The 27,487-nt window shown below is 40.0% G+C and overlaps 1 protein-coding gene across 4 annotated transcripts in view; it reads left to right on the top strand.

The window, feature by feature from the left end:
* pde1cb (phosphodiesterase 1C, calmodulin-dependent b) overlaps positions 1–27,487 on the top strand; it is a 104,150-nt gene that overhangs the window by 10,106 nt on the left and 66,557 nt on the right. For 2 of the 4 annotated variants that reach the window (XM_058065233.1, XM_058065234.1), the window contains exons 2-3: positions 10,614–10,664; positions 12,521–12,686. In XM_058065233.1, the coding sequence (XP_057921216.1) occupies positions 10,614–10,664; positions 12,521–12,686 (217 nt within the window). Of the gene's footprint in view, positions 1–85; positions 301–10,613; positions 10,665–12,520; positions 12,687–21,550; positions 25,112–27,487 lie in introns of those variants that run through there. The other 2 variants (XM_058065235.1, XM_058065236.1) reach the window with 2 other exon arrangements.

Raw genomic sequence — 27,487 nt, 5'->3', positions numbered from 1 at the left:
AGGGAGGGAGGGAGGGTGGAGAGGTGGAGAAGGTTTTTGCGCCTGAGTCTGACAGTTCTCCACCAGCAGTGAAGTCAGAAGCGCGTACGGTCGTATTTATTTATTTATTTATTTATTTATTTTTTATCCCCAAGGAGAGTTGTTGAACTGAAAGCAAAGACTCAGCAACTGAGTGGCTGCTTTCAAAAGCAGATTAGAGTCTCCAAGGTGCCCAAACAATGGAGGCCAATTCAAAGAAGCATCGCTTTAGAAAGGGTCGGAGTGCGACTTTCAGCATTGACGGCTTCAACATCACTATAGGTAGGTGCGCTTTTCCACACACTTGTGTGTGTGTGTGTGTGTGTTCGGTAACCAAGCACTTTAGCCGGGATGACACGGCAGCATCGTTACGTACATTTACATTTGTGCCTTGCCGCTCAATTCGGCGCATTAGTCGATTCAGCTGAAGTTGATGCTTGCTACTGTACTGCCAGCACACCATGGAAACAAGCCAGCTTTTAGACGTCGCCATTCATTCTATTGTCCTGACATCCACAGTGGTCATCAGTTTATGAGCATGTGGGGAAACGTTCAATCTCGGAGTGTTTTAGGAGGGAATGTTTTGTTGTGATGTTATAGGCAAGGAGGGTCATCATTCTGCCTTTGTTTGTGTGATAATAATAATAATAATAATAGGCTGCACGGCGGTTGAGTGGTTAGCACACAGGCCTCACAGCTAGGAGACCCGAGTTCAATTCCAGTTTGCATGTGCGTGTTGCATGCATGGGTTTTCTCCGGGTATTCCGGTTTCCTCCCACATTCCAAAAACATGCTAGGTTAATTGGTGTGAATGGTTGTTTGTCTATATGTGGCCTGTGATTGGCTGGCCACCAGTCCAGGGTGTACCCCGCCTCTCGCCCGAAGACAGCTGGGATAGGCTCCAGCACCCCTGCGACCCTTGTGTGGATAAGCGGTAGAAAATCAATAAATGAATAATAATAATAATAATAGTAATCATGCCGGCACGGCGGTTGAGTGGTTAGCACACAGGCCTCACAGCTAGGAGACCTGAGTTCAATTCCACCCTCGGCCATCTCTGTGTGGAGTTTGCATTTCCGTGTTGCATGCATGGGTTTTCTTTGGGTATTCCGGTTTGCTCCCACATTTCAAAAACATGCTAGGTTAATTAGCGACTCCAAATTGTCCATAGGTATGAATGTGAGTGTGAATGGTTGTTTGTCTATATGTGCCCTGTGATTGGCTGGCGACCAGTCCAGGGTGTACCCCGCCTCTCGCCCGAAGACAGCTGGGATAGGCTCCAGCATCCCCCGCGACCCTAGTGAGGAAAAAGCGGTAGAAAATGAATGAATGAATGAAAGGGCTGCACGGCGATCGAGTGGTTAGCACGCAGGCCTCACAGCTAGGAGACCCGAGTTCAATTCCACCCTCGGCCATCTCTGTGTGGAGTTTGCATGTTCTCCCCGTGCATGCGTGGGTTTTCTCCGGGTACTCCGGTTTCCTCCCACATTCCAAAAACATGCTAGGTTAATTGGTGACTCCAGGTCGTTGTGATTCCTCACGTTTAGTTTACAAAACGTTACGTAGCTCAACATATGCTTGCAATACCGTGTTAACTTTTAAGCTTTTTGTCCTTTTCAACGTGGCCCTAATTCTGTTCTGTTGCAGGCTGTGTTTCAATTTATTTTTCCAATATTGCACATTCCAATAAAAAAAAAAAACAAGCTGTAGTTTGCTTTGAGCACCCCAGCCTTGATGTCTGCCTAGATTGCCTGAAGCCAGAGAGTACTCAAACTCCTGGAGCTCTCAAAGTGATAAGATGGGGGTGTTCATAGTTCCGGGTGGAGACAAATCCTCACGTAATCCCCAGGCATGCCACTTTAAAGCAATAAACACAACACAAGAGGATTTTACAATTCCCTTCCAAATTAACTTTGTACTTTCAAGGAAGTAAGTAGGTCTGAAAATATCTGCCGGTTGTCATAGTCGTCCTGTATCACCGCTACGCTGTCTGCAAGCAAACAGCAGTTCTCATGGCAACCCAGTTAGAATCACAATCAATGGGCTCACTGGGCCAGGGTCTGTTGCCAATCACGTCCTCTGAAGCGTGACTGCAAAGCACTGGTACCTCATTGCCTGGCTGGACCGCTTGGGTCCAATCGCTCTATTAAAACACGGACGGGCTGCTGATGTTTGGACTCCTACTGTGGCGCTTTGTCGTGAAGCGGCTTGTTAGCGCGCTGGTGTCGCTACTGGTTATGGACGCCGATGCAAACGGAGCTGAACTTGGCCGCTGGCTCGTCATAATCATAATCAGACTTTTTTTTATGTTTCTTCAGTAATTACATCGGGTTCTTGTTTTCTTTCGACCACTTAGTGGTTCAGCACATTCCCTTACTCAATAACGAGAAGAAACAATGGTCAACAGTCGTGTCAGGCTTGATATTAAAGAGATTTCGTTCTTTAAACTCAGTTTTAAACTTCCGATCTGCAGGCAAGTTTGTATTATCAGTCATAGTTAAGGTCAAATTTGCCATTCAACACTGTTAAAAGTTGCAAATGAAGGAGTCTGTTTGAGGTCATGCATTTATTACCGTACAGTTTTTCAAAAATACATACATTAAATTGTTTCACGGCTGAGTAAAAAAAAGATATATCCAAATTCAAGCTAATTTGACAGATTTCTGTCCAGAATTAAAAATGCATATAAGCATAAAAATGACTAAATGAACTGAAATACCAAGATAAGGCATTCAGAAGATGCATTCAAACACAGGTAGTTGATATGTAGTATTTGACACTGTAAAGTTACATTGATAAGGCAATAACCACCGCAGGAAGTACAGCAAATACAGTATTTTCTGGACTATAAGTTGCTCCGGACTACAAGTCGCTCAATGCCACAAATGTATAATTAGGTAGAAAAAAACCTATATAAGTCGCATTTTTTGTAGGTAATTTATTTTAACTACTTGACCAAAACAGACATTACGTCCTCTTGGAAGGCAAGTTCTAACATTAATAAAAGAATAGAGAAAAGGCTGAATAGGTGTAAGATATGCTAACATAATGCTTATTCAGCTACACAAAAAATAAACATTAACAGAAAAGGTGTCCAGTGTTTATGTAACATAAACACTTTTTTCATTTATAATTCGCTCTGGAGTATAAGTCGCAGGAACAGCCAACCTATGAAAAAAGTGCGACTTATAGTCCGGAAAATACAGTAATTCAATTAATTGAGGTACATTGTCTTATGGAGGCAGCTTATTGGACCAAATGTGGTATTCTAAAATGTATATGTTTATAATAGCTTATATTTTCTAGTCCAAAATTTGGAGACACATTGTCATGCTTAAAAAAAAAATGTCTCCAAACTACATCGTCCGGCTGATATATTGGGGCGATATTTGTGTTCTTTACTTGAATCTGTATATTGAAAAACACAAATATTAAATCTGAACAGGATTGAACACGGAGTGGATCTGTGATTTAAAGCAAGTATCAGCCGATATCGATACCATGCTTTTTACTGATATCAACCGAAACCGATCATTGGCTGATCGATCAGAGCACCCCTATTAAAATATATAAACTCTATGATTATGTCATTGTTTGTTTTTTTGGGGGGTAAGAAAATCATGCTGCACGGTGGTGGAGTGGCTAGCATATTGCCCACACAAGCAGGAGATCAGGAAGATCCAGGTACTCCGGTTTCCTCCCACATTCCAAAAACACGCTAGGTTAATTAGCGACTCCAAATTGTCCATAGGTATGAATGTGAGTGTGAATGGTTGTTTGTCTATATGTGCTCTGTGATTGACTGGCCACCAGTCCAGGGTGTACCCCGCCTCTCGCCCGAAGACAGCTGGGATAGGCTCCAGCACCCCCGCGACCCTGGTGAGGATAAGCGGTAGAAAATGAATGAATGAATGAACAATCTGTTCGCGACCTGTTGCTAAATATGGTTTCATTATTAGAGCCCTCTAGACATGAAATAACACCCCTATAGTGAACTTTACACTCATATTACCCTGTAATGGACACAATAAGAGTAAATAAGAAAGCGATAATATAGACTCACACGTTTTAGCTTTAACAACAACAGTTCCTTGTTCCTTTTTGACTTCCTGTTGTCTCATCAGATACTTGCTAACACTTACTGACTAATGTAGAATACTACTTGTCATGTTTTTCAATGTGTCTCCTGAATACTTTATATTTGAATTTTAGTTAATTAAGCCATGTCTATGCTTGAAAATGCTTTATTTAGTCGGCTGGGATAGGCTCCAGCATACTTGCAATCCTAGTGAGGATAAGCAGGATACAAAATGGATGGTTGGATGGAAAAGACAATCTTTACTGAAGAGGATGTCGTCCTTAATTGGACATACACCAGGACAAGTGCCAGGCCGGTGTAAAATTAATTGGCTCGTATACTCCGTAGGATGAAGGCATGGTCTGTATAGTTATTCTGGCCTTAATCATTGCTCAAAAAAGTCTTGTGTCCTGCACATATCCTGGTCTAAAACGAAGAGGGTCTGAGGGGTGAGATGTCTCCTGGGATTGACTGGTTTGAAGTGGCCAAAGGTTTTGCCTTCTGTTTGGTGGATTTATTTATAACAAATGAACTGCAATATTTATGCTATATGCTAGGGGTCTGCAACACCGTGGCATACAAAGTACAAGCAGGAAAACAATGCAGCATAGTTACACATACAGTAAATATAATTGAAATAATTGAAATGAAATGAAAACAAAGGCAAGTTTTAGATAATGAGGTTTGTGCATTTGGAAGTGAGCGCTAAAAGAAGTTTGGGATGGCTCATTGTGACAGTGGGCGTTCCCAGGTACAAGCTGTAGCTCTGTGTTAGCAAGGAGCTAAAGCTAATGGCCTCTAGGAAATATTTGTTCAAATATGAGCTTGCCTAAAGAGGCAAACATCAGGCAGAAGTGGTTGGAGTTTCCGATTCTTGACTACCAAAATATGGGACTGTTTTATGAACATGTGCACAGAGTCAAAGTGCAAGCTGTAAGTAACAATTAAATAAGTAATTAAACAATTAAGTAAGTTGTTGTCTGTGTAGTAGTACAGAGTGCGCATATAGGGAGGTCTTACCTGCATGCATGCAAATTACAAACTCATTGTCTGAAGTTGCTAGCAGTCTTTTCCACCACAATTTTTGGAAACATGGTTAGTCCCGCAAAAAACGTTTAGTGACCTAATTCATTTGGCCGATGCTGTGTCAAGATTGTCTGCACTCAATAAACGTGGACCTACTTTACCACTCTGAGTTCCTACACGTTAAGTCAGGAGTTACCAGTAGCTAACTACTAACTAACCTAACTACTTTTCAAGTAGCTATCCAAAGGGTTTATTCATTTATTACTAACTCCTATATTGACAAAATTACAGAGTGGGGTTCGGCAGTAGTCTAGAAGTCATCAAGAGCTTTTGGGAGTGTGACCAATCACATGCCCGGAGGCAGGCCATGGGTGGTAGATCTTTTTGGCAAGCAAGGAAATACATTTGTAATAGGTGCAGATTCTGGAAGATATTGAAAGCTTACTGTGTGGGTTATTGTGTGGAGCTGCTCTATAGGGATTTCACTACCTAGCTCACTGCCATCCCTCTGTATTGGGGTAAAATTTTCACATGTCTGTATATAATTCTTCTTCTTCGTCTATATAAACCTTTTACAAATTTTATTTGCCAGCAACTCTTGCGTTGATGCGCGCTGACGTCTCAGCCATACCAGATGCACTTGTGGCTAACTAGCTACGTATGTTATCAGATGCATACTGGAGCATTGCAGGGGAGATGGCCGCTCTCTGTGACTGATGTACTCTTCCCCTGATGCAGAAAATAAAGGAAAGCGATAAAGTGTTTGTTTCGTCATGCATTAACTGTCTAATCCTCACGAGAGGCTTGTCGATAGGGCGCAGTTGTCACGGTTGGCCAAGGCCGCTAAATTAGTTTTCCAGAATGTAGAGGTAGTAGTAAAACAAGAGTTTATTAACAAAGGGACTCTCACAGGTGAGGAAAAGGCACAAAGTACAACTGAATACACCGGGCCAACCTTGGGAAGAAATATACAAATGTACAAATGTGCACCACTGTGGAAGCCTGTATCTAGCCTCTGCTTTATAGCTGTGGTCATTTCGTGATAGATAAACATAGCATGGCTACACTCCCTGTGAAATTTGTAAACCAGGGATAAGTGGAGTTTGTCACATTGTAGAAACAAAATATAAAATAAAACTGGAAAAATAAAAAAGAAAAGCACAAAGTAAAGAAAAATATGAAAGTTGTAGAGTTGATACTCAAAACTTACAAATCATAAACGTAAACAAAGAATATGAGGAGTGTAAAGGGAACTAAAAGGGTGTTATTTTATGTCTAAATGGCTTTTGTAATGGTAAAAACAACATATTTGGAAAGGAAAAATGCTCTAGCTACTCTAGCCTAGTGTTAGCTCTAGCTAAAGTTGTAGAGTCGATACTCAAAACTTACAAACCATAAGCGTAAACAAAGAATAAGAGGAGTGTAAAGGGAACTAAAAGGGTGTTATTTTATGTCTAAATTCCACTGTTCTCAAATATCTTCATTTTAATTTTTCTACACAAAATAAGATAAAAATAAAGAAAATCAATCAATCAGTAATAAATAAATATAATAATAATAAAACGGCAAATAATTAAAAATTAAGAAACCACATATAATTGGTGGGTAGACAAATTATTTTTTTCAGATTAAAATGAACAAAGCATTATTAGAGCCCTGTAGACATGACAAAACACGACTATAGTCACATTTATACTCTTTATTTACAACATATTGCGCAACTGCAGGGTCTTGAGACACAAGCTAACTCGCAAACTTGAGAGCTAGCGACCTAAACGGTAGCCTTCAAGTTATTTCCTTTAAACTTAAAAAGCCAAAAACTTACCACTTCCACACGGATAGGGAGGATAACTATTAACAGTTATTTAACCTTTAACATCAACATTAATCAAACGTAATAATTTTTTCTGGGTACATGATACCATACAGCATCCATATCAAACTTGCGCGGGACGCACTAACATTAAACTTTCATATCAAGGCGGGGGCCTCAAACTAGTGTCCTGCGGGCCACATTTGGCCCGCGGGCCGCATGTTTGAGACCCTTGTTCTAGCTACTAAAATATTCTGTGTATTAATAGTGAAGCCTACCTCTGTCGGGGTTAGAACAAGTTGACCGCGATAAATTACACTTATTTTATTATTGGACCTTTTATGATGATGATGATGAAATGATAATAAAATATCACTGTATGACGTTTTCAAAGTCAAGTCCCGTGTTAAAATAAAAATCAGGATTAGTCTTAATAAAAATGCAGAGCTTTCCCATTTTCTGCATGCATATTTCAGCTCAAGACTGAAATCAAGAGTGGAAATGATGAAGTTTGAGTCTGCCACGCGACTTTAAGCTTTATTGAGGGCCTTGCTAATCTGTCTGTCCGCTCTCTAAAGGACCTCTCAAGGATGCAGGATACAAATGTGAAATTGACAGCTCTAGATAATGCAAAGATGCCTGGAAATATACTTGCGGAAATAATTTCATGCAGGTGGATTATGTTCTTTGGTTAAAAATTCTGCGGCGTCTGTGTTGAAATTCTACCAGTAATCTATGATGATCCCCAAGAGGAGGGTGATGGCCCTCCTTTCATCTCATTTCAGCATGCAGATGGTTGCATCAACCCTCCCTTTAGACCTGCAGTGGACCAGGTTATAAGGTATAGTGAGAGTCGGGCTCATGGTGAGGGGTCAACCAGAAGCCAGAGGTACCATCTGTCCTTTAGGACGCAATCGGAGTTTACTACAGTATGCGCAAAGTTGCCTTTGTGGAACGAATGTAATGATTACTTGAATTTGTAGTAAGTTTCTTGTTGGGTGACTGTAGTATTAAACAATGACGGCACGTGTGTGTTTACAAATTTCTATGTCAATTTTGATTTTCTTTTTTGGTTATATGTGACGAGTAGTTATGATTAAAAAAAAAACAAACAAAAAAAAAAAAAAACTTTTTTGTATGCAGCTTGAAATCCGATACGTATCCAATACTACTGCAGCCTGGTCACATATGTATGACTTACACGTCATCGAAAATCGAGAATTCTGGGGGAAAGGTACTCACAAATATGGGCAAAAATTCTTCTTGTCATCTGAAAATTAAAAACGTGACGTAGAACAACTGCTGAATAGGCTCAATGAACATAACAAGCCGGTGAGGACAACAAGCAAATTATCGTGTTGAAAGTTCACCAAGCTCCCGATCTCATTCCACATTAGATTTGTCTTGGGTACAATGCTGGTTCACTTTCCAGCGATTACTCACAAATGTGGGCAAAAATTCTTCTTGTCATCTGAAAATTAAAAACGTGACAAAGAACAACTTTCCGTTTGACCGGGTACAAGATACATCAATCGGATTGGGGAAAGGAATATTCCACCCACGTTAATCCGATTATATATTCATTCGGATTAGCACTTTTATTTCGGAATGGGGTGTATACAAAGGTTATATTGTTTCCGTTTGAGCAAATAAACCCAATGCGATTGGAATATTTGGGTCCGTGTATACGTGGCTATTGGGTCATGTCACGTTTGAGCCACTAGATGCTAGTGTCAGGCATACAATAAAGCCTGCAAAAGTGTTTGGTATATTAACATAACACATTAAGAGTTATTTATTATGCTACATAATTGCATAATGAGCACACCTGAGAGGCTGAATAGGCTAAATGAACATAACAAGCCGGTGAGGACAACAAGCAAATTATTGTGACGAAAGTTCACCGAGCTCCCGATCTCATTCCACATCAGATTTGTCTTGGGTACAATGCTGGTTCACTTTCCAGCGATTACTCACAAATGTGGGCAAAAATTCTTCTTGTCATCTGAACATTAAAAAAAAAAATCTCTTTCAGTGAAGTGGCTCATGTCCCCCCATTCCCGGCTCCGGAACAGGTCTCTCTAACTGCCTTAGCCAAAAGTCTTGCCCTCTTTCTTCTTAATCTCCTGATAATTGGGCGGCAGTTGTTCAGGAGGTGTAGAGCAGGTGGCATAGAAACCAGAATAATGGTCGGCCGGAGAGGGCGTAGGGACAGCTGTGGCTAAAGATGTACGAAATTTGGAGTGGCCAATCAACCTAACATGCATGCTTTTGGAATGTGGGAGGAAACCGGAGTACCCGGAGTACACCACACACAGGCAATATGCAAACTCCAAACAGACATGCCCAAGTGGAGAATCGAACACAGGTCTTCCCGAGCTCCTGACTGTGACTGTGGCCCGCGTCAATAAAATCGAATCCGTTATTATTATTATTCATCATCTGGTTAAGAAAATGTTGCCTCTGGTTGTACACAAATTAGCCCTGTCATGTTAACAAATTTTGCCGGTTGATAATTGTGGTATTGACCGATTATTGACCGATATTTGGCAACTTCTAAGAAAACAAATTATCATTCAAAGATCAATGGAATCTCTCCGAATAACTTTTCCGAAAACAATGGTATACATGGAAAGGAATATTCCAATCTCTTGTCTATATGCACCGCTATAATCAAACAGAATAGTCAATGGGGCATGCCCAGTAAAACGTAAACATCAACATCATGTGATACCGACTTCCCCAAGTTTTTCTTTCACTTGTTGGAATAACTCCATATTGCCAGTTTTTCGTTTGTCCAGTCTTGAAATTTAGTTTGGATCAAAAATAAACTTTCCGCAGCAGTCCAGTGCTCATTGCTCGCCTCCATTTTTAAAACTGAAGAACGTCTGGAGCTGCATGTTACGTCATATCTGAGCATGCGCTGAAAGAACACACCCGGGAACAGGAAAAGATCTTGCTAATATTTAATAATTAAACTCTGGACATGTTTTATATAGATATATAATAATATATAAAGCCGCAAAAGTGTTCGGTATGTTAACATAACACATAATAACAAGAGTTATTTATTATGTTACATAATTGCATTATGAGCACACCTGAGAGGCTGAATAGGCTAAATAAACATAACAAGTCGGTGAGAACAACAAGCAAATTATCGTGACGAAAGTTCACCAAGCTCCCGATCTCATTCCACTTCACTGAAGTCACATAGGAGCAACATATATAGTTAACACAAGCCTGCAGCGCCCTCTTGCTGTTGTCCCTAGTAAAGTTCAAACTATGGTTCATGTCAGTCAGTATGAAATGATCCATTTGTGTAATAAATCTGACAGTTAAGGTGAGATTTGTCTTGGGTCCAATGCTGGCTTACTTTCCAGCGATTTCACCAGAATTATGGAGGGACTCACCGCAACACTTTAAAAGGGCAATAACCTGGCTCAATTACTTTTCCCTCAATAAGCTGGCACCTTCACAGTAAGATCCTTTAGACGTAAGTAAGTGTCTATAAATCAAATATTCAGTGTGAACATAGTTTGAGGTTCCCCGAGAAGCTTGGAAGGGTTTCAACGATATTGCACCAATGTGTTTCATTATTAAATGTTTGCAGCCACTCTTGTTTACTCGCTTTTGGCTTCATATTTTTAACTTTGTATTTTTTTTCTTTTCTTCCAGTGGCAAATGAAGATGGAGAAAGCTCAACTCGACCGCAGGCCAGTTTTGCACGTAAGTTTTTGTATGAGCTGTATAATCGCATATTTTGACCTATTATGCTCATTTTTTTGTCACTTTGTATTGAGTTGAGCGACACGGCGGTCTAGTGGTTAGCGCGCAGACCTCACAGCTCGGAGACTAGGGTTCAATTCCACCCTCGGACATCTCTGTGTGGAGTTAGCATGTTTTCCCCGTGCATGCGTGGGTTTTCCAAAAACATGCTAGGTTAATTGGCGACTCCAAATTGTCCATAGGTATGAATGTGAGTGTGAATGGTTGTTTGTCTATATGTGCCCTGTGGCTGGCGACCAGTCCAGTGTGTACCCCGCATCTTGCCCGAAGACCGCTGGGATAGGCTCCAGCACCCCTGCGACCCTCGTGAGGAAAAAGCGGTAGAAAATGAATGAATGAATGAATGTATTGAGTTGTGGTCTCCTATAGAGCAGCTACACACAATAACCAGCACAAATTTGTGCTTCCAGCAAAAATGCTCTGTTTTAATTTAATTTTCTGTTGTGATTGGTCACAAGCTCAAAGTGCTTCCTAACTATGAACCATATAAGGAAGTCCGCCCCTCTGTGACATCACAAAGGAACAGTTCTACGACGCGTTTTGAAACCGAGCGTTTTGAGCCATCCTAAACTTCTTTCAGGGCTCACTTCCAAATGCGCAAACCTCATTATCTGAAATTTTGGCATAGTTTAACACGAGAATATAACATTCTAACTACATTTATAGGTCAGAAAAGTGGAGAAAGCATAATAGGCCCCCTTTAAGGACCCATTTCTTAGTGCAATATATTAAGTTCTAAGTATAATATTCTTAATGCTTCATATTTGAGATTTAATTTACTAGCAAGATCTCAGTGTATATACTGGTCATATATTTCATATTATATTGTAAACTTTATTTGGATATAATCCTGGGTTAATTTGTTACTACTTATTAGGTTGTTTAAATTGTCTATTTTTAGATGTATTTTTTTTTTTTATATTTATTTTAGATTTTATTTTTTACTATTTAACTGGTTCTGTCCTCTTTGCTGGTGTGCAAGGTAATTTTCCCCACTGAGGGATGAATAAAGGTATAACTAAACTAAACTAAACTAAACTAATCTGAACCTTTATAGAGCGCTCTTTAAATGTGTGTTTAAAAAATGTGTGTTCAGTGTTTACATTTCAGTAAATATTTGTTTAAACTAGACACCTGTAATATTTGTTATCATTTTCATTTTTTCATGTGAATTGAGGGAGCAAAAGCAGCATCGGCTACAAATATCGGCCCAAGCAAAATCGGCCATCGGCTAAGGGTGATGAAAAAAAATTGGTATCGGCATCGGCCCGAAAAAAAAACATATTGGTCGATCGTTATGAACAATTTGGAGTGGCCAATTAACTTAGCATGTTTTTGGAATGTGGGAGGAAACCGGAGTACCCGGAGAAAACCCACGCATGCACGGGGAGAACATGCAAACTCCACACAGAGATGGCCGAGAGTGGGATTGAACTCCTAGCTGTTAGGACTGTAAGACTCTCATTGGCGTTCCAAGTGTCCTGGTTTTTGGTAATCAAATTCTGGTCACCCTCTGTGCTTTTTTGACTCTACTTTTAGTTCCGAAATATGTCTCCAAAAGCATTTCAAGTACTGCAACATACTTAAACATCACCTTATTTATTTTTGTGTTACATTAAACACCCACATGATGGCAGCATAAGAATGTTAGTCCACTTCCACTTCCGCTCATTCAGGTCAGTGTTGTTTATGTGAATCCACAAACAAAAACAACACTGAAAATACATTTGCAACACAAGACCGATGCATCGAATTTTTCCACCACCACCACCACCCAGCACTGGTTTGTGTTTCAGGCTCCAAATCGCAGAGCGCTCTATGGAACGCCATCACAACAGGCATGGGGATCAAAGGCAAAGAGCAGAAGCCCCCCCAGATTGACCCTCGAAGTCCTGAGGAGATTCTGGCGGATGAGCTTCCAGCTACAGACGAACCAGATGCGTCTGAGAAAACTGCCATCAGGTTTGCTCTTGTTGTCACACGTCAGTCAGCATCTGTCCGCTGTGCAAACAATCTGATGCTTTTCTATATTTGGACGCCATATTGACACGTTTACAATCATGTGTCAACATTGAAGGAGAATCTTTGTTGGCTGCATAATAATCTGGACATTTAGCATCCTTGTTGCACGCAATCGAACACACACACACACACACACACACACAGCTATGCTAATTGATATGTATTGATGCTGACCTCAAGGGATGTGGCCGTGATTGATTTCACCTCGATGACAAGGACATTAGCATCATTTGTTGTTACTTTTGAAATACTGAACCTCCTTTTTAAACGTGTGATTCCACCGGAGGACTGCTAGAAAATGGCACAGGTGGCGTTTGGTTATGATGATAAGATTCTTTGTATATGGACTTCACACAGACTTAGGTTCACTCATTTTCTCTGTTAAACTGTGAGAAATTCATTCATTCATTCATTTTCTACCACTTATCCTCACAAGGGTTGCGCGGGTGCTAGAGCCTATCCCAGCTGTCTTCGGGCAAGAGGAGAGGTACACCCTGGTCTGGTGGCCAGCCAATCACAGGGCACATATAGACAAACAACCATTCACACTCACATTCATACCTATGGACAATTTGGAGTCACTAATTAACCTAGCATGTTTTTGGAATATGGGAGGAAACCGGAGTACCCGGAGAAAACCCACGCATGCACGGGGAGAACATGCGAACTCCACACAGAGATGGCCGAGGGTGGGATTGAACCCTGGTCTCCTAGCTGTGAGGTCTGCGTGCTAGCCACTCAACCGCCGTGCAGCCCCTGTGAGAAATTGTTTATTTAAATTAAAAATATTTTTATGAACAAATAAAATAATAATATAAATAATATTTTAATAATAAAATAAATATAAATATAAATAATACAATATATACAATTACAATATATACAATGTACAATGAATAAATATACAATTTTGTGAATATGAATTCAAGGCCTTAAGATGTCTAAAATGCTCTTAAATGTGAGAAATTGTTTATTTAAATTCTAAATATTTTTTATGAATAAATATAAATATAAATATAAATATTACAATATATGCAATTATACAATTTTCTGAAGGCCTTAAGATGTCTAAAAGGTTCTTAAATGGGATTTTGAACGGTCTTAAAATCTGTTAACCACGATAAATAAGGGATTTGGAATCAACCATTAATTCAGCATCTCGGCCGTCATAATTCAGCCGGTGAATTAGTTTTTACAACTTATTCATGCAAAGCCATTTTACAGTGTTAGGTCATGTTATGGATAATCCCACTTATGTCCGTGGACGTCTTTGGCCAGGCCGAGAGCAGTTAACTGAAGGTCAATAGGTCAATCCATTGGGGAATGGAGGGGATGCACCATGGGATGACACATAGCCAGTTTAAAGTAGCTACTGACTAAATGAGCACAGAATTTCTGGTAATCCATAAAGTGATGTAACTGCTCTGTCACCTTGGAGGCCATCGCTGCCCCATTTATATCCTGTAGGCGATGAAAATGACATTTTATTGAAGAGCGTGATGTGTGATATGCAGCGGGCGGGACAGGAGCAAGCGATAGGACAGCTGTTACTGGCAAAGTGAACTTGGTAGGACTGTACTATAAACCTTGAAGTTTTATACCCCATAAGTCAGATTGACTTGAAATTTCTCACATAGCCATGAAAAATACCCCCTGTAACTTTAGGTTGTTTTGCCGACTCGCTAGTAAATTTGGCACCTTTAGGGGTCTATGTGTTAAGATTTCTTGCAAAATGTCTTACTCAGCATCTAATCATCCGTAAGTCACCAGGCACCAATGATGATGAAACCTTGAGGATATCTTTAGAATGTCATTTCACCCAATGGGTGGGCCAACTTTTTCACCTGAGTATTTGTTTGTGTGAGTCAAGCAACACTTCTACTCCTGAAGCACTGCATACCAAAGGGTGAAATTTTCACAACAGTTTCATACGTAACTACTATATTGCCTGTGCTATTATATTTCAGAAAAATCCTCCACAAGATGACACTGTCATTAAACACAACAATTATTGGAATGCCTTGAAGTTTCTCACACATCTCAAGGCACTCTACAAATCTACTGGGTTTTGTTGACTCGTCCAAAATTTGGTATATTTGGCCTTTAGGGGACTGATAAGACATTGACATAGACTTTCTTTATTGTCATTGCACAATAACACAGCAGTGAAATTGCCAACGAAATGTCGTCCTGTGTAATAATAAATAGTAAATAATAAATAGTAAATAGTAAATAATAAATAATAAATAATAAATAATAAATAATAAATAATAAATAATAAATAATAAATAATAAATAATAAATAATAAATAATAAATAATAAATAATAAATAATAAATATAATACAATTACAATTACAGTTAAAATTTCAAAAGCAAATGTAGCATGCCCTTCTATCGTGTTTACATTTTAGCATGGTGGGTCATGGATGGCGTTTCCATGGCCCGCTGCCGTGATTTATCTGCTGGCTAATTGGATGCCATGTACTGCTGGGAACTTTGCAGTTCATTAGGACGACAGCGTCTTATGGCAGCCCCAGTTTTGCTGGCTGACCCTGTCCTTTGGCTGCTGCTGCTTTCATCACGAGCTCCACATACTGGCTAACGAGCCTCCATTTTGTGTGTGTATGCACGCACATGCATGGACATATAGCAGAAGTACAGAGACGTCACTTCCCAGTAATGATAGTTAAACGGTTATATTCCCCTCTGCCAGAGGCCACTCCTTTCAGCTTTGGTTAGAATACATTTGCTCTCCGTTTCCAGTTTCCTGCGGAGGTTGCATACTGAAAAAGGAAAGAATGCAAGGGTCACTTTGATATTTTGGAAACTAAGTTTTATATATATATATTTCAAGAAAACTATTCAACTAAACTATTGCCCTAGCAATGGCCTTGGTTAGCATCATTAATCCATTGTACGTAAACCAAGACGGACTTTAACCAAGACAAGTTTTCCCATAGAAAATGATGTAAATCCAATTAATTCCACACCCCCGAATATTTAAAAAAAAACACAAAACACATTTTATTGATTGATTAAGATTGTAGTTAAATGAACATTTAACATCATCACCAATGTATGAACTTCAGTCTTTGCTCTTTTTTACACATAATTGCTATTTTATTTACTATTATTTTCCAAATATTTATTTCTTCTTACATTGTAAAGCTACAACTTTTTTTGTTTGATTTGTTTGTTTGAGTTACATTTACTTTTTTTTCTTTTAATATTTTTACTTTTTCATGTGAAATTACTGCTTATTTTTGCTGTTGTTTAGTTTGTTGTTGCTTAGTTTTCTTGTGAAATTAGATGCCGTGGTCCAAACCCCCCACCCCCCAAAATTTTTTTTATATAAATATAAAAATAATATAAAAAAAATAAATATGTTCTTGCTATTGTATTGGCTTGTTTTACATATCCTTTTATCAGTGCTGTTAGGCAAAGGCTTTTAACCTTGGCTTACATCAATAAGTTTGTCCCTGTGTTCACAACCTATAAACCTTTTACATTTACATTTTGGTCATTTTTCTTGGGATTTGTCCTCATCTTCACCTCCCAACTCCTGCCCTCACGCACACATACTGTACTTTTTGGTATGGTATAGTACAATTGTACATCCTGAGCAAAGTGGGGTATGCATACCCCCAGGGGTACAGCAATTGTCATGGGGTACGTGACTAAAAACAACAATCAGATCATTTAATCTAATCTATCAATGTGAAAATGTATCAAAATGTGACCATGAAAAGTGCACATTTTTGACTTGGAATTACTGTAAACATTAGTTAACCAATTAATTATGTTCAATATTTCAAGTTAATGAAGATTAAAAAAGGTTTATGTTTTGTACGGGTCTAGGAGTAGGGTATACGTGGCTTCAGGTCCAATGTCTGAGGGGGTACGTGACTGTAAAAAGTTTGGGAACCAATGGTCTATACTTCTCAGACATGCTAAACAAGATACATTTTACAGGTTGACACTTGCAGTATAATACTTGCTGACATTTTGTTCTCTTCCTGTTCAATAAAACATTGTACAATATCAATGGCTTTTACACAGAACTGTCAGAGGATTGTGTTTTATGTGACAATATAGACACAGTAATTATTTTAAGGTCTTAAGTGTTTGTAAAGTCTTGTATTGCGTCTTTGTTTACTTAACTTTTCTGAACCTGTGAGGGCGTCAAAGTAGCCACCAGCCGGTAGGCACTCACAGTGAAAGGTGTAATTCTGCAGGGAGCGTTGTCACTTTTAGATGAGTGTGCTCTTTGCCAAAGCCTTGACCCTGACGTGAACTCTGGCAGGACAGAAACCCGCCATGCATCACTTGCTTGGGGGAGCCATAAGTGTTGACAACTGAGATATGAACTTGGACGGGGATGATGCTCAGTGGTTCCCTGGTTGTACTACTATGTAAAGCTATGATGAACACCCAAAGAGCAAACGAAGGACCCGGTTGACATCCATAAATTGCCGCAATGTTGGCATCCATCCATCCACTTATCTGAGGTGGGGTCGTGGGGGCAGCAGCCTTAGCAGGGAAACTCAGACTTCCCTTTCACCGGCCACTTTGTCCAGCTCTTCCCGACGGATCCCGAGGCGTTTCCAGGCCAGTTCAGAGACAATGTGCTAGCAATGTGCTAACAATGCACATCATTGCGATACAACTATTTCGACTATGAAGCCCTCTAAAACAACCTCTCACAAAGTTGCATCGTTTCATATCCATGCTGTGATTATGCATTAACACATACACAGATGCTAACGTCATAGTTCCAATATCTTGCCGTATTTTTATGATTTAAAACACTAGCAAAACTTCCCGGCAACAACAGAAATATAAGGCAAAAACAAGCAGACTGAGAAACAGCTTCTTCCCAAGAGCCATCACCGCCCTGAACTCAGACATACAACGTACCCAGTCATTAGCATAATGGAAATGTGCAATATTTAGCGTAATGCAAATGTGCAATATTTCCACCACTGCCTCTGTTACTACCTCAATCATATTTATTTATTTAACAACACAATACAATACACATTCATTATTACAGTTATTATTTGCACTATGACCCATTTATCATTGCACTAAAATTAATATATCTGCAATATGTCTGCTCCTGCATATGCTCCTGTGCAATACTAAGTGTATTTTTTTGATATCTTGTATATATCTTGTTAAATTGTCTTTTTTTACTCTACTTTTATATACTTTTTTTTTTTAACTTGACTACTGCACTGAAAGGAGAAGCTCTCCAATCTCGTTGTACATCTTGTATAATGACAATAAAGGCCATTCCATTCCATTCCATTCCAAATATGTGAATGATGGGCAAAGTTTAAAAAAAAAAGTGCAGTTCCCCTTTAACTTTCCAATCAGTGCAAAAATCAGAGCTCTTTTGACTCCATCCATCCTCACTGACTCCCCAAAAAAATCCACATTGCTCTCCATTTTCCCCTCCAGCCTGTGTCGTAGATCTTACATCCTTTTTGCCGCATACTCCCACCTCCAATACCTCAGTGCTTGTGTATCCTTAGATTCTCGCTTCTATTCTTTACCCGTCGCCCAATCAAGCAGAGAAATTGTGTTTTGATGGGCAAACTTTTATGACGGCTAATGTTTTATGATGGATGCTAATACTCAAATGTGGCTATTCCAGGGAGCGCTGTTGCTATTTTGATGCATAGATGGCCTTATCGACTTGCTTAGGGATTTTAATGAGCTCTGAATTTTTTATGTACCTCCAAATGGCCACCTCCCGCTTAATGCCATGATTGGAATACGTGTGCTTTAAGGGCGCCCGAGCACAGTGACAAGAATACCTTGACTGTCATTTTGTCACAGTTGATAGAGCCTTCATTTTGTGTGTGAGTTGATTATTTAGTCTTGTTTTGTTGCTGTGATTATTTAATTCTGATGTGCGGAATAAGATGCCTCATGTCATATGAAGTCCACTGTGTTGTTAAAAACATACTGGGATAGATTACAGCAGGGGTCTCAAACTCAATTTACTTGGGGGCCACTGGAGCTTGGGTCTGGGTGAGACTGGGCCGCATCAGGTTTTCCAAAAAAAACAAAAAAAAACGCATTTATTGAAAACAAAAAAATTTCAAAAACTTCGCTTTGGTTCCAATTTTCTACAATAAAAGCTCTGATAAAACATTCCACTGTTCTCAAATATCTTAATTTTTATTTTTCTACACAAAATAAGATGAAAAATAAATAAACAAATCAAGAATAAAGAAAATCAATCAGTAATAAATAAATAAATATAATAATAAAACGGCAAATAATAAAAACTTAAGAAACCACATATAGTTGGTGGGTAGACAAATTATTTTTTTCAGATTAAAATGAACAAAGCATTATTAGAGCCCTGTAGACATGACAAAACACGACTATAGTCACATTTATACTCTTTTTATTTACAACATATTGCGCAACTGCGGGGTCTTGGGACACATGCTAACTCGCAAACTAGAGAGCTAGCGACCTAAACGGTAGCCTTCAAGTTATTTCCTTTAAACTGAAATACCCAAAAACTTACCACTTCCACACGGACAGGGAGGATAACTATTAACAGTTATTTAACCTTTAAGATGAACATTAATCAAACGTAATAATTTTTTCTGGGTACATGATACCCTACAGCATCCATATCAAACTTGCGCGGGTCGCACTTTAAACATTAAACTTTTGTATCAAGGCGGGTGCCTCAAACTAGTGTCCTGCGGGCCACATTTGACCCGCCGGCCGCATGTTTGAGACCCCTGGATTACAGTATCTCACATAGCCTCTCTAAGGCTAAAAACTCCAGCATGCCTGCGACCCTTGTGAGGAAAAATGGTATAGAAAATGGTCCAAATTGTCCATAGGTATGAATGTTAGTGTGAATGGTTGTTTGTCTATATGTGCCCAGTGATTGGCTGGCCACCGGTCCAGTGTGTACCCCGCCTCTCGCCCTAACACAGCTGGGATAGGCTCCAGCACCCCCCACAACCCTCGTGAGGAAAAGCGGTAGAAAATGAATGAATGAATGAATGAATGAATGAATGAATAAACGTTTGGGTCCTTTTCAGGCTTTTATCAACATAGCTGTAGTCGTAGTCACAAGACTGTGTGTCATATTTACACATTTCACTGGACTACATCACACTGTAGTCCAGTTCCCGGGGGTTCAAACCTGCGAACAGAAGGCCGAAGCCACTGTTGTGCAGCTTTCCCCTCGAGTTGACCTGGCCTTTTCGGTCTGCAAGCATACCTCCACAAAAAAAAAAAAAGCATTGATGAATAGTGCATTTAGGAAAGCTGAAAGACAGAAGAGGAGAAACTAGCGTGTCTTTGAAGAGAACATCAGCAGGCTTTGTGGCGCTCGGGAAAACCTCTCACCTCCTCCCCATGCAAGAGCCCTCTTGGCAGATGAAAGGCGGTGCCTCTTTTGAGGTGGCACCCTGGCTTTATCTCCGCACCCTGCATCAAGTAATTGAAAGACCTGCGACTGTGGCCGAGGGGTGTGTTGGGGGGGGGGGTATGGCAGAGAAGAGTGTTGTTGAGTCATCCTTGCAAGTTTTGGAGAGAAGAAAATGGAGCTTAATGTTCTTCTTTCTTTGTGTTTGTTGTCATCTGAGGAGTATGTATAGTTCAGGGCTTTTCAATGTGCAATGTTCATCTCTCTAGGGAGGCTCCACAAGCTACTGTGGAGGTGCAGCAGCTTGGGAGAAACAAGAGGAAAAACAGGCCCCCGTTTGTGGAGGATTCTCTTCTGCTTTTGCTGAAAAATATTGCTAAAAAATATGTCTCTGTTATCAACAGTGTGCCAAAAAATTGGCCCACGTATCAATGAGTGGAATCAATCCCCAAACAAAAACATCCGGCAGTGGAGTTTGCATGTTCTTCCCGTGCATGCATGGGATTTCTCCAGGGACTCCGGTTTCCTCCCCCAATCCAATGAATGCTAATAATAATAATAATTATTATTATTTTAATATGATATAATACTATAATAATAATAATAATCATCATCATCATAATTATTATTATCTTATTAGAATATTATATTATAATATTAATATAATATTAATATTAATAATAATTATTATTATGATGATGGTGATTATTATTATAGTATTATATCATATTAAAATAATAATTATTATTATTACTATTTTAATATTAGATAATACTATAATAATAATAATCATCATCATCATAATTATTATTATCTTATTAGAATATTATATTATAATATTAATACAATAATAATAATAATTATGATGATGATGATGATTATTATTATAGTATTATATTATATTAAAATAATAATAATAATAATAATATGTATTATTATTATTATTATTCATTGGATTGGGGGTGGAAACCGGAGTCATAATAATAATAATTATTGTTATTTTAATATTAGATAATACTATAATAATAATCATCATCATCATCACCATAATAATAACCATAATAATACTAATAATATCACAATAATAATAATCATTAACCATTAATAATAATCCTAATCATAATATTGATTATGATTATTATTATTATTAATTCATTCATTTTCTACCGCTTATCCTCACGAGGGTTGTGGGGGGTGCTGGAGCCTATCCCAGCTGTCTTCAGGCAAGAGACAGGGTACACCCTGGACTGGTGGCCAGCCAATCACAGGGCACATATAGACAAACAACCATTCACACTCACATTCATACCTATGGACAATTTGGAGTGGCCAATTAACCTAGCATGTTTTTGGAATGTGGGAGGAAACCGGAGTACCTGGAGAAAACCCACGCATGCACGGGGAGAACATGCAAACTCCACACAGAGATGGCCGAGGGTGGAATTGAACTCCGGTCTCCTAGCTAGTCCCTTAAAATAATGGTCCATATGTATCCACTTTCCATAAAATTTGATGTAGTTATCGTTGTGTATCAAATCGATTACCACAAATAGATTTACATCTCTACTTAGTATAGATAATATAAATATAATCGGCTGTGATGGAATGTGATTAATTATGAGTTAACTATTGACAAAATATGATTGTGATTAAATATTGACTAAATGGACTGACAGCCCTAAACCAAACACAGAGAAATTTGATCATAGAGAAGAAGCAGAGGAGAAACAGGAGGGATAGAAATGATTCCGTCCACAATGCCTGTGTTGGATGTGATCATAGGATGTGGAGATGCTCTCATTGGATCAGTGTAATCTCGGTCAAATCAGTGTCAGGGCGCTGTCTGCCTGCTATTTAATCCCGCTTGGCTCGGCATTTAATATGTTCCACTGCAAAAAGTATTATCTGCATGTTGGCGATGACGACAGTCCGCAAAGCCCTACTGCATGCTTTTGCCATCAAACGTCAAAATCTTGATCCGTGTGTTTGCTGATGACGTGCGTCACTTTCTCAGTCCATGTGATGATGGCACTGTTGCTGCTGTATGGTGGAGGTAAGGCCCACCAAGAGAGTACGTATATACTGTAGCTAGTACTATATATATTTTGGTTGTGAAGAGCTAGCAAAGCGGAGGTATTATTGGCAGACTCAAACATTTTATTGCCACTTTGCAGTTTAAGGATTCATGGCTTTTTCTTGGCAATCCTGCCATGAAGTCCAACATCCTGAAGTCGCTGCTTCACTGTTGATACTGACACTGGTGTTTGACGGCTACTATTTAGTGCAGCTGCCAGGTGACGACTACTAAGGTTCGACCGATACATCGGCCGGCCGATATATGCGTCTCACTGCGGAGGAGCAGTCATTGATCATCGATGCTAGATAAAACTTAAACTACGACAGAAATGTTTTGCACATGGTTGAATATTTATTCCTTTTAAAGTTGATAATGCCGTTTAAATGCGTGTTTAAGAAAGCTCAATCCTACCTACTGTGTTCAGTGTTTACATTTCAATAAATATTTGTTTAAACTTGAGACCTGTAATATTTGTTATAATTGTCAGTTTTTCATGTAAATTTAGGGAGCAAAAGCAATATCGGCCCAAGTAAAATTGGCCATCGGCTAAGGGTGATGGAAAAAAAATTGTTATTGGCATCGGCCCGAAAAAAAACATATCGGTTGATTCCTAATGACTACACACTCTCAGATATTTGTCTTCTTGCACAGTTGTGCATCGTTTTTCTGTCCTTGTTAGACCCAGTTTGTGCTGCTCTCTGAAGGGAGTAGTTAACAGCATGGTAAGAGGTTTTTTACATGGCTTTTCTAATCATCTATTAGCCTTATAAAATGATGAACTTGGATTAGCAGCCATACCAGGAGATTGATGCAGAGGACAGTTGTTGATAGTAGGCCTCTATGCAAAAATGAATCATCTGATTCATTTTAAATGTTTGTGAAATGGAAAAAAATGTTCGTGAAATGCAGGAAAATTTGTTTTTCTTTGGAAAACAAAGAAATTTGCAAGTGATCCCAAACTTTTGAGCGGTAGTGTATGCATATTGAACAACACAGAACCAATGTTGGAATAGCGGTAAGCAAACTGCTCAAAATGGTATTAATAGCGGTTATGAGTTCATACGGTCACATGGATGACTTTCACACCAATGACTGAGTTTTCACATTTGGAGGTTGCATGCAGAGGTCGACACAGCCAATGTTGTTAATGTCAATGTTTTTTGTTTGGGTAGACCAGTGATTTTTAACCTTTTTTGAGCCACGGCAGGACGAAGTTGTCCATGACGTTCTTACAGACTGAATTGGTAATGGCTCTCATCTCCTCCCTGATGGCTTTCTTGAGTTCCGTAATGGTTCTGGGTTTCCCTGCGTAGACTCTGTCCTTAAGATAGCCCCAAAGAAAAAAAATCAGGGGGGGGGGCTTAGGTCCGGGCTATGGGGTGCCCACTCAAAATCAGTGGCCTCCGAAGTTCTCTTTCAGCCAATCGCGGGACAGGTTTGATTGTGTGAGAACTTGCTCTGTCTTGCTGGAACCAGAACTTGCTCATGAGCAACGGGTAGATTGGTCTGGAGTTCATTCTTGAAGGTTTTGAGGACCTCCAAATACTGTTCCTTGGCCCTGTAGACATGACAAAACACGACTATAGTCACATTTATACTTTTTTTTATTTACAACATATTGCGCAACTGCAGGGTCTTGAGACACATGCTAACTCGCAAACTAGAGCGCTAGCGACCTAAACGGTAGCCTTCAAGTTATTTCCTTTAAACTTAAATAGCCAAAAACTTACCACTTCCACACGGATAGGGAGGATAACTATTAACAGTTATTTAACCTTTAAGATGAACATTAATCAAACGTAATAATTTTTTCTGCGTACATGATACCATACAGCATCCACATCAAACTTGTGCGGGCCGCATTAACATTAAACTTTCATATTAAGGCGGGGGCCTCAAACTAGTGTCCTGCGGGCCAAATTTGGCCCACGGGCCGCGTGTTTGAGACCCCTGACATAAAGTGTACACAGGCCCGGTTTTTTTGGGGTTCACCCTGTATTTGCAAATGATGATTAATAAATGTTAATTATAAAAAAGTGATATTGGATAATTCCTCAGGGTACACCTGACTGTTTCTCAAGGTACACTAGTGTAGTACACTACTAGTACACTAGTGGGGTAGACCACGTCCCTGGTGACTGGTCCAACATTCCTACTATAGATCACAACTAAATGGTGAATTTTGAATGTAAACAATAGCGTAGAAGTCATGTTATGGTCGTCCTTTCACTCAGTAGCATCATCCCCCCCATCATCCTCTTCTGCGGTTTCCAGTCGATGGACCAGAACTTGCTTTCTCATTATCAAGCCCGACTCCTCCCCCTCTTTGACTGCTGCTGTTCCTCCACTCTCCCTCTCTCTCCCTCCCTCCCCTCTTTTGTGTGAAGAGCTCGGCAACGCGCGTTAATCCCGGATTGCGCTGCCCTGCCGTCTGCGTCCCATCTTTGCTGGGTGAGCATGGCATGCCTCCAGGACCCCTGTCCTCATGCGGGAGAGAAGTGAAAAGGAAGGGCTGCCATAACCACCGCCTGACTGAAAGACTCGCTTACAGAATTTAAGAGCAAGGGGTGGTGGGGGGGAAGAGGAAAGGAAGCATGCCGCCCCTGTAAGAGATCCACTCTTGGGTAACTGTAGGTCCGATTTGAGCGCCGCCACTTTGCCACCGCTCTCTCTTCCTCAACCACTCACACGTGAGGGGGATTAAACTTTTTTTTTTTTTCCTTTTCCTCCCTGATCCTCCTGTTGGCACGAGTGTAACTTGAGTGTCAGCGTGTGACATGGAGTCTCCCACCAAAGAGATCGAGGAGTTTGAAAGCACGGCCCTGAAGTACCTCCAGCCGGAACAAATTGAAAAGATTTGGCTCAGACTTCGAGGACTGTGAGTATGAACCGTTTATTTCATCTTGTCAACAAGTGTGTGTGTGTGTGTATGATGATGCTAGATGGAGCTCACACAACATGAAGTGTGTGTCTGTGCGGTTCCGCCTCACCTTTTCTTGGCATCACAACACTTTATGGCGCCATTGATTTTTGCAATAGCACTAAAACCATTTTTGAAGCTTTTTCTTACTTTTTCGAAAAAATCTATGTTGATGCTAGGGTGGCGCTGTGAAGAAATACATAGACCAATCCACGTGACCTACCAAAGCATAGAAGAAGAAAGAACATATGTGCTTGAGTCACTTGTATGTAGCTTTTTAAAGAGTGGAATTACATGTGCGTCATTTTGGGAGTATAAGACAAGAAAGTAAAGGCGGAATGTTGACGGCGGTGAGTCGGGATACTCCAAATAGTAACATATTCTGTTAGCTTATTGCAAAGCTCACGTATAGTCACGTGACAGTGACGGGTGCGATGATGTAATCCGTTTTAAATTGTAGCCCGGGGGGTATAGCATACACACACAGCAAAAAGAGTGGAGCTTTCGGAAGAGAAATGCAAAGTAACATAATAGAAAATGAGAAATTACAGGGAAAGAGATGCCACATTTATGTGAAATTGCTAGCAACATAAAAGACAAAAAAAAACTTGCCCACCTCAAACATACTCAACAGCACAAAACCGTATGTGTTCACAGAAAGTCATCGCATGAGGTGCTGCTCTTTAACACTGTTGAAAAGGCAGCATTTCAAGAAATGCTGCAAACATTTGGCAGACAGTATGAATTTCCTGTGGAAAAAATGGCAATTCCACAACTTTTCATTCATTCATTCATTCATTTTCTACCGCTTTTCCTCACAAGGGTCGCGGGGGTGCTGGAGCCTATCCCAGCTGTCTTCGGGCGAGAGGCGGGGTACACCCTGGATTGGTGGCCAGCCAATCACAGGCACATATAGACAAACAACCATTCACACTCACATTCATACCTATGGACAATTTGGAGTCACTAATTAACCTAGCATGTTTTTGGAATGTGGGAGGAAACCGGAGTACCCGGCGAAAACCCACGCATGCACGGGGAGAACATGCAAACTCCACACAGAGATGGCCGAGGGTGGAATTGAACTCGGGTTTCCTAGCTGTGAGGTCATCGCGCTAACCACTCGTTCGCCGTGCAGCCCCCTCAACAAAAATATTTTTTTAGCATCAATTTGTGGGACAATAAACATAAACAAAACACACTTGCGTTATTTTGTGACACGGTTCAGTCTTTTTTTTTGTGATTGTACTTTTCTTAAAATGAACGTTAAAAGCTTGTCTCATCGAGAGTCATTTGTATCTCGTAAAGAGTCATTTTGTATCTCGTGAGTGGTTAGCGCGCAGACCTCACAGCTAGGAGACCCGAGTTCAATCCCATTCTCGGCCATCACTGTGTGGAGTTAGCATGTTCTCCCCGTTCATGAGTGGGTTTTCTCCGGGTACTCCGGTTTCCTCCCACATTCCAAAAACATGCTAGGTTAATTGGCCACTCCAAATTGTCCATAGGTATGAATGTGAGTGTGAATGGTTGTTTGTCTATATGTTCCCTGTGATTGGCTGGCCACCAGTCCAGGGTGTACCCTGTCTCTTGCCTGAAGACAGCTGGGATAGGCTCCAGCACCCCTTGCGTTTTTCCACTTTTTACATTAAATTTTCTATTTTTGACTGGATGGTTATCAACAGAGGCCACTCTACTCGATTTGTCGTCTGCATTATTCCACTTGTTATTATTGTCGGTATGACCATGACACAGGAAATTTTTTTCCGCCATCATTGTCGTCTTCTCTCGCCTCATTCTCTGTGTTGCTCTTTTTAATAACGTATTAACGAGGAGGACCTCTGAGGGCTGACATTTTTACAAGATATTTTAAAGTCCCTGTGTCTTTTTCGAAGAAGCCCCCCGTATGTGCCAACCAATCAACACCTCCCTGACCTCTCCTGGCTCCTAGAACGAATCTCCACGCTAGTCCGGCCTGAGATGAAGTGGCAATTATCTTTTATGCACTTTTATCTCTCGTCATTCCCACCCAGCAAGGGCGAGAGTGTACTTGCAACTGCAGCCTTTTTTTAAAATAAAATCCGACAGGTAATAATTGTAAATAATTTGTGTTATTTTCTCATCAGGGATTAGTCATAGTTTTATCGTGCATCCTGCATGTCAGAGATCATATCAGTGTGTAATCTCAATGAGGGAGTGCACGGTGATTGTCACATCCACAGCTGTTGACAGTAAACGGAGACGCGAGGGTTGACACTGTGCACATGTGGAAAAAGTGTAAATGCTTTTGTTTTGGCATGTACATAATGGCGGCATAGTGACATTGACTGTATGTGC

Source organism: Doryrhamphus excisus, chromosome 1 (genome assembly GCF_030265055.1).
Source record: "Doryrhamphus excisus isolate RoL2022-K1 chromosome 1, RoL_Dexc_1.0, whole genome shotgun sequence".
NCBI classification, from domain to species: domain Eukaryota; kingdom Metazoa; phylum Chordata; class Actinopteri; order Syngnathiformes; family Syngnathidae; genus Doryrhamphus; species Doryrhamphus excisus.
This window is presented reverse-complemented; position numbering and strand designations above follow the sequence as displayed.